Source organism: Sebastes umbrosus, chromosome 15 (genome assembly GCF_015220745.1).
Source record: "Sebastes umbrosus isolate fSebUmb1 chromosome 15, fSebUmb1.pri, whole genome shotgun sequence".
Lineage (NCBI taxonomy): Eukaryota > Metazoa > Chordata > Actinopteri > Perciformes > Sebastidae > Sebastes > Sebastes umbrosus.
The window spans coordinates 15916932-15931591 of record NC_051283.1 but is presented as its reverse complement, the minus strand read 5'-3'; the positions used below and the strand labels follow the sequence as shown (position 1 = coordinate 15931591).

At 40.4% G+C, this 14660-nt stretch overlaps 1 protein-coding gene across 3 annotated transcripts; it reads left to right on the top strand.

Moving 5' to 3' along the window:
* The first annotated feature begins 8727 nt into the window (after window positions 1–8727).
* sp8a (sp8 transcription factor a) lies at window positions 8728–13306 on the top strand. Of its 3 annotated transcripts, none has more exons than XM_037793883.1 (2): window positions 8728–9106; window positions 11324–13306. In XM_037793883.1, exons 1-2 carry the CDS (start codon window positions 9086–9088, stop codon window positions 12521–12523), a joined length of 1221 nt encoding a protein of 406 aa, XP_037649811.1. In that variant the 5' UTR covers window positions 8728–9085; the 3' UTR covers window positions 12524–13306. The 3 variants fall into 3 exon arrangements, with proteins under 3 accessions (XP_037649811.1, XP_037649812.1, XP_037649813.1); XM_037793884.1 differs by lacking the exon at window positions 8728–9106 and adding an exon at window positions 10176–10367; XM_037793885.1 differs by lacking the exon at window positions 8728–9106 and adding an exon at window positions 10336–10392.
* The last annotated feature ends 1354 nt before the right edge of the window (window positions 13307–14660 follow it).

Sequence of the window (14660 nt, the reverse complement as noted above, 5' to 3'; positions counted from 1 at the left end):
ACACATCAATCAACGGAAACACACACACACACACACACACACACACATTCGACCACACATTAACCACAGAGAAGACGCAGAACTTGAAAAATGAACAAGAGTAAATTAATCTCCTTGTCTGAGAGGTGTGTGTGTGTGTGTGTGTGTTGGTGAAGAGCAGAAAGAGGGATGAATAGAGTTATTGGTGAAGAGACCACGGTCAGAGCAGGATTTAATCAAGGAGAGGGTGAGAAGTTTGTGTGAGTGTGTTGAGGTTTATCTGAGTGCTCTTCACTGGTCGATGCTGAAGAGCATAAAAAAAAACGTACACAAGCTTTAAAAGAGATTAGAGAAATCCAAACAAGTGTGACATATGTGGAATCACCGGCCTTTCTCTTCTTATGTCTTCATCCCCCGCTCCTCCTCATCATCATCTTCTTCTTCTTCTCGCCCTCGCATCACCCTTCCTCCCTGGTGAGCGAAACACGGCTCTATTGGAGTGTGTAATTCAGAAATGGTGATGTATGTGTGTGTGTGTTGGATGTGCCTCAATTTGTGTGTCAGAGCCAGCTGTGGCAAATAGACCATAATAACAGACTTTAAATGCCACATCCGCTCCTACTTATCATGTTAACCCCTACGACAGTCGCCACACGGCACATGAAACATGAACAAAAGTGCTACTGGTTCCGCTGTTTATCTACAGGAGAAGTCGTATACTGTAGGTTTGAAGAAGATTCCCCTTTTTTTCAGAGCAAAACAAAGAACTGGAGAGCTTCCAAAGTGGGATGTCCATTTTGACAAAGAGAAACAATCATTACCATATTTTATAACCATTCTGTATCTAGTTATTGGTAATTTAGTAAAAGTAAGGGATAATGTACAGCGAGCCGGTCATTGTTGTGAAATAAACCCCGATGGGGCGATGTGGCACCTGTCAATCAAACTCTTACCGAAGCCAGTCGGGAGAAGAGTGAAAACATATTTTCTATCAAAAAGCATTCAGTTTTGTTCCTTGCTCTTCTTTCATTGAAGAAATACTCTCCAGTTCTGATATAACTGATGCTATTGCAGCATTTAACCTCTTTAGGAGATGCCATTGTTGTTTTGAACGCCACTCTGACTCCGTCTGTAGCTGCCAGTAGCTCCTCACAGGACGCTGATTGGTCCAGTCACTGGCTGGCCGGACACAAACGCATTACTTGAAGCCTGAGCAGATGGATTTTCGTGTGTCATTTGATCCTGATATTCACGCGTGATTTCGTGACATCGCAAGAATCCAGCCGCCGTGCAAGGTAAGTGTGGAATATTGGAAAAATACATTTAGATTTCTAAAACAAAGCAATAAAAAATGGTTAGCTGTGATGTAACATATATATGTAATTTGTGTTTTTGTTTTCCTGCAGGTCTGTTGCCATGAAAACATTGGCTCAGTCAATCAGAGCAGATATTAATGATGGCTTACTGAGGATAAAACACCAAGAAAGCAGGTAAGGAGGAGGAGGGAGGTGAATGTGTGTGATCAGAAACTTGTGATGTTCTGCAAACTAAGCGGTCGCCATGTCATCATGTGAAAAATGAAATCATAGCAGGTGACAGAACGGACGTCACAGGACAGGACGTGAGAATGCAGCACTGAGACAGACTTCAGCAGTGGGGTGTACATATTTTAATGTCACAGGCTGCTGTTAAATAACGGTGCATTCACACCAGCCTTGTTTACTCCGGTTGAACTGAACACTGGTGCGTTTGCTCTTCCTGTTTTGGTGACTGGTGAACTAGTAGCCTATTTGTACGTTTGCTACCACTGAATTTGATGAATTTACTGTTTATCAGACCACAAATGAGACAATTAGAGAACTAGCGCACCACAGTCCCTCCACCTCACTACCCGCTATTAGGAGACCAATTCACCAGTGGAAGAGCAGCTCCGTAGACTCCTAGCGGCAGAAAGTGACGTTGGTGTTAGATGTGATCAAATCATGGATATATAATAAGACCTGGATAGGAGGCTGCTATTCAGCCTTGCTTCCAGTTTTTGTCCAGTGGTCCCTCACGGTTTTGCAGCGAAAAAACCCCTTGACAGGACAGCTTGAACTGCAAGCAAGGTCAATTATGACTCTTCCTGTCATGAATTTTTTCATCCATGGAGGTTTCATATTTTTAAAACTTTCCTCAAGCAGAGAAAAGAGACTTTAAAATCTGTGACGTCATCACAATGTAAAGTCTGTGGGCCGAGCGGGAGCTCGAAGGCGTGGCCAGCGGGACAAACACTACCGTGCATATCCAGTGGGCCGCATACCGCGGAAGTAAACCCGGAAGCTAAAAAACGTTTTTTGCCGTATGCGCCAGGCGAGCAATTCTCATTGGACTGAATAGGCGCTATCTTGGGGTCCGGTATCCAATTCTTATTATACAGAACATCCATGGATCAAATCCAGAACTTTATTCTGAACTGTGAAAGATTTAAAGCCAGAGTCTTGATTCGTGTTCCCTCTTCCTCCTAGCATCTGTTTCATGAATAAAAGTAGAATATTCCTCATTGCGATGGCGACCTCATGGCAACAGATAACACTAACACACATAACTTAGTGTCTAAGAAGCAGCTGTAGTAAGTCAACAGGGTGCAGCATAGTGAGAGGATAAAAGCTATTGATCTGCAGTCAACACGCTCCGTTTGAAACGTTTGAGATAAAGCCACCTCTCAAACGTCAACAGAATTTGACGGAATCAATGAAGACTCCTCCTTCAGACGCATCTCATTAATACGTTGGCGCGCAGAAAGGCTGGTCGGCATAAATCAGCGACTTTATTGTCGGTAGTTAACAGAGACGAGACGAAAGTTGATGGAGGAGCAGAGAAACTCATAACGCAAGCAGCTTCGGCAACAAGCACGAGTGTGTGTGTGTGTGTGTGTGTGTGTGTGTGTGAGAGCTTTTCATCCACTCCGGTTACTAATCACAGTCTCATTCTCTCTCAGCCTGCATAATTCTCCCCCTCGCCTTTATAAATCTTTCCACTCTCTCCACCTCTTCCTCTCTTTCTGAGGGCAGAGACAGCAGATGTGTTGGCAGCTTAAATGACCTCTGTGATGTATGACTTAACAAACCCCAGGCATCCATCAACCCTAGCCTAAGTGTGTGTGTGAGGGGGGAACAAAGAGAGAGAGAGATGCTACTCATAAAGTACAATTTCAATTCACCTTCAGCCCAAACTTGTGCCCAGCAAGCACACAGGAGAGGCCTCTCCCCTCCTCCCCCTCCTCCCCTTCATTTCATGAATGAGTGTGTCTACTGGTGTATGTAGATGTGCTGTATACATGAATGTGAATGAAGTGTAATTACATTGGCCAGGATTCCCTCAGTCTGCGACATAGATAGACTGATGAGAGATGACCTTTCTGACCCCTGCATGTGTGTGCATGTGCAGTAAAGACACACAAGATGCATAAAGCAAAAAAAAAAGAAGTGAGGGTTTGCATGTGAAATAGAGGGGCTTATTGATCCTTTATCGTAAGTGCGGATGAAATGGGACCTTGTAAATCGCTTATGTGAAAGTTTTCATCACGGCAACCCGAACACGTTTTCCCTGCTCTGCTGCCACAGTCGTCCATCAGCCCCCGCGCGCTGACAGACGGCGGACGTGCCCTCTCCATGCAGTAATTACAGGAAGCCAAGGAGGAGCTGCTCCAGGCACATCCTGGCACACACGGCTCACCTGGATGACTTTTTTTTTCCGCTCTCAATTTGTTTTAGGGGTTGAGTTTAAAGGGCATCAAAAGACAAATTCAGGTCAGTCAGTCAGAGATACTTGTCAGTGGCAAGAGATGTAGTGATAAATAGAAGACACTCTGGTACTTTTTATACTCAGGACATATTTTGTGATTTTTCTAAAGTTTTGTGTCAGCCTACAAAAGTAGGTTAAAGGTGCTCTATATGATATCCAGAGCATTAATATAGCAGCAAACATACCTGAGCAGAGAATGAGCTTCTTGTAGTGCAAGTTCGTGCATGTTTGTGCATGTGAGCGTGCCCCACTGGCTAGGTCACGGCCGCCGCTCTGCACTGCTCTCATACGGCGGTTACAGCTGATAAAGCCGTCCCAACTGACGGCGTCATCGCGGAAGCGTATAGCACCCACCCTCCGGTTCCCTCTCAGGTAAACCAACACGTTCTCATCCCAACACACCATATACTGCCGCTTCGACGTCACTCTTTTCAGTCGCAATAAACACGTGCTTAGCGAGCCCTCGGTGTCAATTTTCATTCACAGTAAACACTTGCTTAGGTTCAGGCAATAAAACCATCTGTAAATATGCAAGTGTACAGCAGAGAAGTTTTTATAGACGCTTTTTTTCACTGTGGAAACTTATGACTGACTGAACTCAAGCTGACTGAATACTTTAGGTGGAGTATCTTAGTTTTACTGAATAAAATAACATGATTATATTGTAGGTCTGTCTCTCTTCTCAGAAGATTCACCCAAAAGCCAAATTGTGATTTTAAAATGTAACTGCGCTATTTTCTGAAGATAACGTCTTGATTTCTGTCAGTGCAGACTGAATGGTTATAATTTGTTTGTGCTGTTATTAAAGACCCTAAAGCAAAGGTCAGTATATACATCACTTTTCTGAAGCTTTATCATGCACCAGTGATTGGGATTCAGTCTTCACACCAAGCAGCTACATCATTGTCACAAACGGCTTGAAAACAGGCTCAAAATCTGGAACCTATTTGCTTTTTTTTTTACACAAATTGCTTGGCTAACCCCCTGGTTGTAATGAATATTTTTGGTGTCATGTTTAGCAGCTTGTCTTTTGACTCTCTGATTCTCCTGCTAATTGTCCCAGCAGGGCAGCTGACCAAGATGGCCGCTCTGCCCTCTGGATGGCTGCGATTATACTCCGCCAAACAAAAGAGGAGTTGAGGAAAACACCAAGGAGAAATAAAATACTTCACCCTCCCCTCTCCCCGAGAAGTGCCAGATCTTTATTTCACTCCTTTCTCTTCGCTTTTTCTGTCTCAGCGCCCACAAAGTGTTTGGAAAGCACACGACAATCTTTTTTTGTTGACGTTCGATGGCGCGTGATAATGTGGTCATTATCATCGCCAAAGGAACAGGTTGGGGCTCAGACAGGGTTTCATTGGGGGCCTTTAAAGCGCGCACACACACACACACACTTTCAGTGTGGGAAAAGAATGCTTTTAAAAGAGGGACAGCTGTTTGGGTGGCTCGTGAGGATGGCAAGATGGCCAACTACTGTAAACTCCACCTGTGCATGCGGCCATGCCTCGGGCTGTGGGGGAAAGCGAGGGGCGGCGTGGGAGCCTGTGATTTGGTCCGGTCCACTGGGAGGTGTGTAATATTGTGAAGGGCCTTCCAAAATTACACCCAAAATAGATTCATAAATGGGATTTTGTCATAAGGAATTCTCCTAAAAACCTCTAATTTACAGTTAAATTACTGTATAATAACTACAGTGGACAGCTCTGATCTACAAAGGCAGAGAGCGGTAACTACAGAAGCAATATAGTTGAGTGAAAAGAGTTTAACGCTTTCCGACTGGCTGGCAAATTGCGTGACAGATAAAAAGGTTTTAATGCCGTCATTTTATTCCCTTTAGGCTGATTATGTTACCAAATGACTGCCATAAACCTACATAATAGACTAATACAAGAAAATGCAGATGCTGCACTGTTTGGATATTCAAGTGGAAAATGTAGCATCTTCAAACAAAATGTTCTTTCAGCTTGTTTAAGAAAATAATGTTTCGATTGTTTATAGTCCGCTTATAATAATCATTTTTTTTGTTTCTGTCTGTCTGTCCCTCTACTATTCATATTTATACTGAAATCAATATAATAGAATAATTTAAAACTTAATACATTTGATTATGCGATTTAAAGGTAGCTTAACCACACCAAATCTTATGTGTTCCAATAAAGTCAAAAGCTGAGATTGCATCTATACTGAGATTTGCTGAGATAGTTAGCTTTAGCAGGAGTTTATAGCTGGGTTATTGTCAGCCCGTTCGCATGAAAATACGAACACCTTTCTTGCTTTTGGTGTGCCATTTGTACGTCATGTATTCTATATTCTAAACACATCTGTGTAAATATGCTAAGTGACGCAGAATAAAAAGCGATACGTGTTGTCCGTACTTATGTTACGTTGTTTCCGTATGTATTTTACTTTGTTAACGTACTTAATTTAAGCCCAACTATGACGTTTTTCCGAAACCTAACTAAGTGGTTGCATAAACTGTGGACGTAACTGTAGTTTTGTTGCGTAGCGCACAAATGACATGCGAAAAGGCTCAAATGCGTCCTCATTACACATGGAATTACCGTGTAATGTCGTGCTATTTATACGCCTTCCCGAGAGACCTGGTTTCTCCATCGTGACTCAGTTTAGCTACTTTCTCATTTGGCTATGTGGAATAACAAACTGAATTACAGATATTTTTCATTCGTAAATAATAGCTGGAGAAAGATACGGGGAAAAATATGTCAATTTACTTTTAGCTTTAGCGTAAGCCTAGCCATAGCTTACATTTGAAATTCTATTGTTCTTGTTTTAGCTGTGTGTGGCACAACATGCAGTAAGTGCGATAGCTTCTTTTAAAGTCCACAGATTAAGGTGAACACAGGCATAATAACACTTTCACCAATGTGTAGACACCTGCACAGAGATCTGTTTAAAAGAGTGGGGAAATTGGTCCCAAATTGTAAAATTGATTGCATCTTTATTAGGGCTGCACAATTAAACAAATATTAATCACGATTTTGGACTCCCACAATTAAATGAACATTATCAACTGTGATATTAACGTTTAAAATGCGTGCTCCGCTCATAGAAAACTCCGCTGTATATCAAATCAAATTCGTAAACTAACAGCCAGCCACCAGGGGGCGATCCAGATATTTTGGCTTCACTTTTAGGGAGCGGCAATGCCGTCTTATTTTGATGCAAAGATTTGTTAATTAACAGGAATGTAGCACAACATGAAAGTGGAAGCAGTGCAATCTGAATATCAGACATTAGAGGTGCCCCCATTTTCCCATCCCCTAAAACGAAAGAATAGACCATGTGAAGCTGTCTGATGGAGTGAACTGTTTGTCTTTGCATAGCATCACCAAAATTAATCTTGTGCACTATCAATCACCCGGTGTAAACTGTGTGTGTGTGTCGGGGGGTTGAGTGGATGAGGAATGTGATTAACTTTTCCGTCTGTGTGTGTCCGGCTGACTTCATTCAGGCTGCTGATAGAACAAGAGAGATGAAGAAAGGGCAGGGAAGCAGTTAATACCAAACAAATGAAGGAAATGGATTAAATCCTGCTGTTTTATTAAATTTGAAATTCAAATGAAATGCTCCCTCTGTGGTTTTGCTCATATATTAAGAAGCTGAAGATAAATTCAGGTTTATTTCCAGGGGCGTGCGTCATCATATTGGATAACCACCATGATTTAAGAGTACGATTTACCTATTTACCTGTTTACATTCAAAAATTTTCTTTACAGCTTTGAGTCTGAGCTTGGACGAGTATTTAAACGATCTATAAAACTGAGGAAAGCACAGGAAGAGGTGTTGTTTTGAAAGACAACATTTGTTTAGTGTTGAATGAGATGAAATTGCGGAGGCAGTGGTGGTGTCCTCCCCTCCCTGCCCCAGGGCTGACTAGATACGCCCCAGGGACAGGATGGGACGGACCGGGCCTGCCTCTCATTCATCAGCCTCTCCCTCTGTATGGCTTCACAACATCAGTAAAACAAAAACATCAGGCCGTGGAGCTAAAACAAAGCTTTTCTGCCTGAAACAATCAAGACCTTTGCATGTCAACCTTTACCTATGAACACACTTGTAAAATTGATTTGTCTACAAGTTGCCCCTCTATCTGGAAAGTGTTGCTTTTGAGTTTTTCAAATGTTATCTTTTTTTTGTTGTTCGGGAAATTGTGCATATTTTCACACAAATTTAAATGTAAGTGATTATCACAGTGGCTACAGGTTGTAGCGGACTCAGATACTGGCATCATATGAAACTAGAAACCGAAGGAATCCATCGTTACCAACCATGTCATACTAGCATTTCGGAAAGGAGGCTAAATAACGCGACAAACTTGCGCTAAATGTTGGCGAGGAAAAACTGTCATGGCCATTTTCAAAGTGGTCCCTTGACCTCTGACCTCAAGATATGTGAATGAAAATGGGTTCTATGGGTACCCACGAGTCTCCTCTTTACAGACATGCCCACTTTATGATAATCACAGGCAGTTTGGGGTAAGTCATAGTCAAGTCAGCACACTGACAGCTGTTGTTGCCTGTTGATCTTGAGTTTGCAATGTATGATTTGAGCATATTTTTTTATGCTAAATGCAGTACCTGTGAGGGTTTCTGGACAATACTTTTCATTATTTTGTGTTATTAATTGATTTCCAATAATAAATATGTACATACATTTGCATAAAGCAGCATATTTGACCACTCCCATGTTGATAAGAGTATTAAATACTTGACAAATCTCCCTTTAAGGTACATTTTGAACAGATATAAAATGTGCGATTAATCAAGATTAATCATGGACAATCATGCGATTAATCCTGATTAAATATTTGTATCGATTGACAGCCCTAACATAAACATAAATAAATACAAAATAATAGTAATAATAATAAATAATAATAATAGATAAAAAATGTGCGATTAATCGTGATTAAATATTTGAATGGAGTGACAGCCCTATATTAACCAAATGATGTAGGCTACATTCTCAGCCGACATGACTGTCTGAGTGTGTAAAGGGTGTGTTCTGGTCTCCACTGAATTTATGGTCTCTAAACTTCATATTTTCTTCTAACTTGTTGCAATTTTGGAGCGCGCCAGAGTCGCCAGACCTCACTTCTTCTTCTTCTTTCAAATTTACGACGACCTCGAGCGCAACATGTTCAGTGACAGTCCGAGCTCTGATTGGTCCTCAGCGGCACTTCAAAGCCAAGAAGAAGCTACAACTACTAAAGCAACCAGAGAGGAAACACACACACACACACACTCAGCACTGTGCAGTCACCGCCAGCACACACACACATTATCACACAGCACAGACCATGGCTGCTACATTGCTAGGGGTAAGTTTACATTTCTATGTGTTTTGTTGCAACATCTTTATCCGAGATGTCGCTCAAATATTGGTTTAATATTGTGATAACATCCTTAAAAGGGCTCAGCGTGTCTGTGGTGTTCAGGGAACACAGTTAACGTCGTACTTTAAGGTATTTAACGTTAAAGTAAGTTGTGGAAGATGTGTATGAAGGTGAAATTTATATATGTTTGGAAAATTTGAATGTTATTAGTATAACACAAATATGATGTTGTATATAGTATGTATGTGATAGATGTAATGTACTTGATTTCGGACCCCATGGAAGACTAGCTGGTGCCACTGGTATCAGCTAATGGGGATCCTTTTTAAATATATAAATAAACCAATAATGTGCATATAGCCTATAATAGGCCTACATGTGGTAATAAGTCTATTCTTTATTAATCCGACAGCAGTTGTTTTCACTTGTTTCACAGTTTTCTTACCTGTTGTTTTTGTTAGTAAAAGCTGATCCACGAGTTATCAGAAGTAAAAGCTTGTTGTTAAAGTGAAAGGAAGTAATCATTTTGATTTTAAAACCACTCACTCTGTGTAATGTTACTAAAGTAATGACGGTAATTTGTCATTATTATAGGCTCGACACACATTGTATTTGTTATTAACATTAAAAAAGTGTACCAGCTGTATAGTGTCGGTGCTGTGAGCTGACAAAACACTTGGAGACGCTCCTCTATAGTGTCTCTGATTTATCCAAGTCAGACACACACTGTTTGTGAAACTTAAACCATGTCACATTATTAAGTTACACGACTTTAATTAAATCTGCGAGGCAATACAAATATTTTGTCACTAAAATCAATGAATAATCGTGATAAATAATCGTGATCTCAATATTGATCAAAATAATCGCGATTCTCATTTTTGCCTTAATCTTGCAGTCCTAATCTGAATATCAGACATTAGAGGTGCCAACCTTTTGCCCATCTCCTAAAACATTTTAAAGAATAGACCATGTGAAGCTGTCTGAAGCTGTTTGTCTTTGCATAGCATCACCAAAATTAATCTTGTGCACTATCAATCACAAGTTACATGACTTTAATTCAATCTGCGAGGTTCTAGAATTTTGCGCAAATCGAGTGTCTAATAAAATGTATCCAATATTTTGGTGCGTCTTTACGCACGAGCCATGTTGAGCCATGACTCTGGAGTGACAGGTCCTAAATGCAGGGTGGAAATGTTTCTAGGTAGGGCTGTGCCACATCCAATCAATGTCAGCAAACATCCCGGTATGATTTAATGCAATAAGTGAAGGTATCAAAAATACTACTCTGCAGTTAATAATTAACAATTATTTTATTCCAACAGGAAGAGTAAATAATGCTTTTGAAAAACACAACAGTATAACATGTACTCAGTGGTGGAATGTAACTAAGTACTTAAATACAATTTTGAGGTACTTCTACTTTACTTGAGTATCTCCATGTTCTGCTACTTTCTACTTCTACTCAACTACATCTCAGAGGGAAATATTAGACTTTTTTTACTCCACTACATTTATCTGACAACTTTAGTTACTTTACAGATTCAGATTATTAATGCAAAATATAATCACATTACAATCAAATTACACATATTACTGAGTGCATTCCATATTTAAAACACAAATATTGACAATTTGTATAATTTTTCTCATAATTATTATTATTATTATTAGTAGTAGTAGTAGTAATGTGTTTTTGTGTGAGTCAGGGAGGACTCTAGCCCTAGCGCCCTCTATTGGCCGGCCGTCACTGGTAGTGTCTCTGATTGATCCAAGTCAGAGGCACACTGTTTGTGAAACTTTATTAAACTTTATTACTTTATAAACTTTAAACATTTTTAAGTTACATAGTAATGTATTTTTGTGTGTGACTCAGGGACGCCTGTGATTACAAAAAATACTGTAAATCTTAGACCATTTACATATAAATCACAAATGTAACATGTCATTTTAAAAAAAAAAACTTCTGTCATTTTGAAATACAGACAAAAAAATGTAAAAAAAAATTTATAGTGCATGACATTATATAGTTACATGACTTTAATTCAATCTGCGAGGTTTTAGAATTTTGCGCAAATCGCGTGTCTAATAAAATGTATCCAATATGTTGGTGCGTCTTAACGCACGAGCCATGTTCAGCCACGAATCTGGAGTGACACGGTCCTAAATAGTCTGTCTCTGTCTCTGTCCGTCTCCAAACAGGAGGAGCCCCGGCTGGGCAGCGCACCTCTGGCCATGCTGGCAGCCACCTGCAGCAGGATCGGTGAGCCCAGCCCGTCCTGCTCACCTGCTCTTTGCGACGCGAAAGGCTTTCACCCGTGGAGAAGAGGCTCCACCGCACCAGGTACCAGAAACCTCGGTGCCTGCTTCACCTCCAGGAGTAACAGCACCGGACTGACGGACACCTCCTCCAGCGCTTTCTCAGTCACCAACTCTCCTTTTGGGAATGATTTCTCCTCCATGTACCACCAGACCTCCTCTGTGCCATCAGAACACAACAACAGTGTTCCTGAACAGAGGTCTGTGTTTCTCACCAAGTTCCCCTCCTCGGTGGAAGGCATAGCGGGGATCTACCCGAGGATGCATCCCTATGAGTCCTGGTTCAAACCGGTTGGAGACGTCAGTAACGCGTCTAGTGCATGGTGGGACATGGGAACCGGCTGGGTGGACACGCAGAGCGCAGCCGGGTTACCCTCACCTCTGGGCGGATACAGCTCTGACTACAACTACGGAGCTTCTCAGCACCTGCACCCCTCCACGCAGCACCTGTTCGACGGCTTCAGGCCACCTGTGCAAGCTCCTTACTCGGAGTCCACCACGACAGGTGTTGTCACGGGAACCCCCGTGGTTTCTCTACCTGCATCTTCTCGCTCCTCTTCCTCGAGGCGCTACTCAGGTAGAGCCACGTGCGACTGCCCGAACTGCCAGGAGTTGGAGAGCCTCGGCCAAGGAGGTACGAGTCCACGCAGGAGAGGCATGCACAGCTGCCACATCCCGGGTTGTGGTAAAGTTTACGGGAAAACCTCTCACCTGAAGGCTCACCTGCGCTGGCACACCGGAGAGAGGCCGTTCGTGTGCAACTGGCTCTTCTGCGGCAAACGCTTCACGCGCTCCGACGAACTGCAGCGGCACCTGCGCACGCACACGGGTGAGAAGCGGTTTGAGTGCGCGATCTGCCACAAGCGGTTCATGCGCTCCGACCACCTGAGCAAGCACGCGAGGACGCACAGCGCGGAGGGTGGCGAGGAGGATGGAGATGGAGATGGAGATGGAGATGGAGCAGAACCGGGACTCGTTGTTAAAGGGAGCAGCGACACGGACAACAGCCTCTCTGGCTGTAGCCCGAGACAGTCTCCCGGTGTGAACGTGGTGCGTGAGACTGTCCAAACTAAGGTGGAATAATTTAACAAAGCAGCACGTGCAGGGCATTTGTTTGATTCCCACTGTATACCAGCCTGTGTATATGGAGTGTGTGCTTCTCTGGACACTTAAAAAAACCTGAAATGGCACTTTATGATGAACACTGTGTCCTTATACCTCATCTTGTTTGTAGCCTTCTTTAAAAAAAAATAAATTTCTACTTTACAGTTTATCAGACTTGTTTTATTTGAAGACATATAATTTATTCTACACATTTTATTTAGAATGAAACAAGTGGCCTATTCTGTCACCATCCCGTTCATTTTGTGACATAATTGCCCTGAATTTTGAATTTAAGGTTATTCCATACAGGTTATTTTAAAATATGTTAGGTTTAAAGACTAAATTATGATTTATCTCTGCTTGTAAATCATGATTATATTTTATAACTCAGTAAAACAGGACCATTTTTGGATATATTTTGTTTCTCTGTGCGTTTATCTGCTATAGGGGTATGATTGAGCCTATTTGTATATTCTATTTTATGAGAATAATGCATATTTTTGTGAGAATTAAAAATATAGAACAGTATACATCTACTTTCTATCTTGACTATTCTAAACCAGGACAAATTACATAATAATTTAACAAAGCAACACGTGGGCATTTGATTCCAATGTATGCCAGCCTGTATGTGTGGAGTGTGTGCTTCTCTGGACACTTAAAAAAACCCTGAAATGGCACTTTATGATGAACACTGTGTCCTTATACCTCACCTTGTTTGTAGCCTTCTTTAAAAAAAATAAATTTCTACTTTACAGTTTATCAGACTTGTTTTATTTGAAGACATGTTATATGCGCCTAATTTATTCTATTTAGAATTAAACAAATGGCCTGTTCTGTCACCTTCTGGGTCATTTCGTGACATAATTGCCCTGAATTAAATTTTTTCTTTTTTTATACTTTCTTTTTTTTTTCCTTTTTTCAAGACTGTTTCCATATATGAAATCCACTGTTTGTAATTACAACAGTCTACAAACCAACTTTTAAGTAGATGAGCTTACAGACAAACCCATCAAGTACACTTAGAGAAAACAACCTCAACATTCAAAACCAAAACAAAACCAAGAAAAGAAATAACAATAATAATAATGACAAAAAGAAAGAGTAGAGTTAAAAAAATATATATATATATATTTAATTTAAGGTTATTCCATATCGCTACAGGTTATTTTAAAATATGTTCTGTTTAAAGACTAGATTATGGTTTATCTCTGCTTGTAAATCATGATTATATTTATAACTCAGTAAAATAGGATTTTTAGACATATTTCGTTTCTCTGTAAATCTGCTATAGGGGTAGGATTTAACCTATTTGTATATTCTATTTTATGAGAATAAAGAATATTTTTGTGAGAATTAAAAATATAAAACAGTATAAGTCTATCTATCTTGACTATTCTAAACCAGGACAAATTACATAAGAAAATAACTACTAGAATTAATCACACTGTATATGAGAATTTCTTTATGAGGTACCTGAAGTTCATTTATAAAAAAACAAAAAAAAAAAACTGTTGATTTGATGAATTGTTTTTTGTTGTAGGTCTTCATTATATCAGACATTGTTAGTACAGACATTTGCCATTAAATAAAATAAATTAAAATCGCCTGATTGAGGTATTGAAATGATTTGTGTGTGAGCTGCACTGTTGAAGAAAGAATGATCATTTATCAAACATTGTATTTTGCACACTTTCTGCAACTGTCTATTGCTTCTATATTTACAATGATCAGTAACACTCATCTCAGTTGCCTTAGTGTGCATCTCCACCTAGTGTTCAGTTTATACACTCACCAGTTGTTTGGACCACATGGGTTGGTCACACTTTGATGTTGTGTACACTGTGTTGCATCCAGTTGTGGAAAAAGCACTCAGAAGTTTAACTAAAGTAAAAGTATTAATACCACTGTGTAAAAATACTCTGTTACAAGTCAAAGTCCTGCATTCAAAATCTTACTTGAGTGAAAGTACAAAAGTATTAGAATCAAAATATACTTAAAGTACTAAAACGACTCATTATTATGCAGAATGGCCCATTTTGGAATAATATATATTATATTGTTGGATCATAATTATTGCTGCATATGTCATATTTAACATTGCAGCTAGTTATGG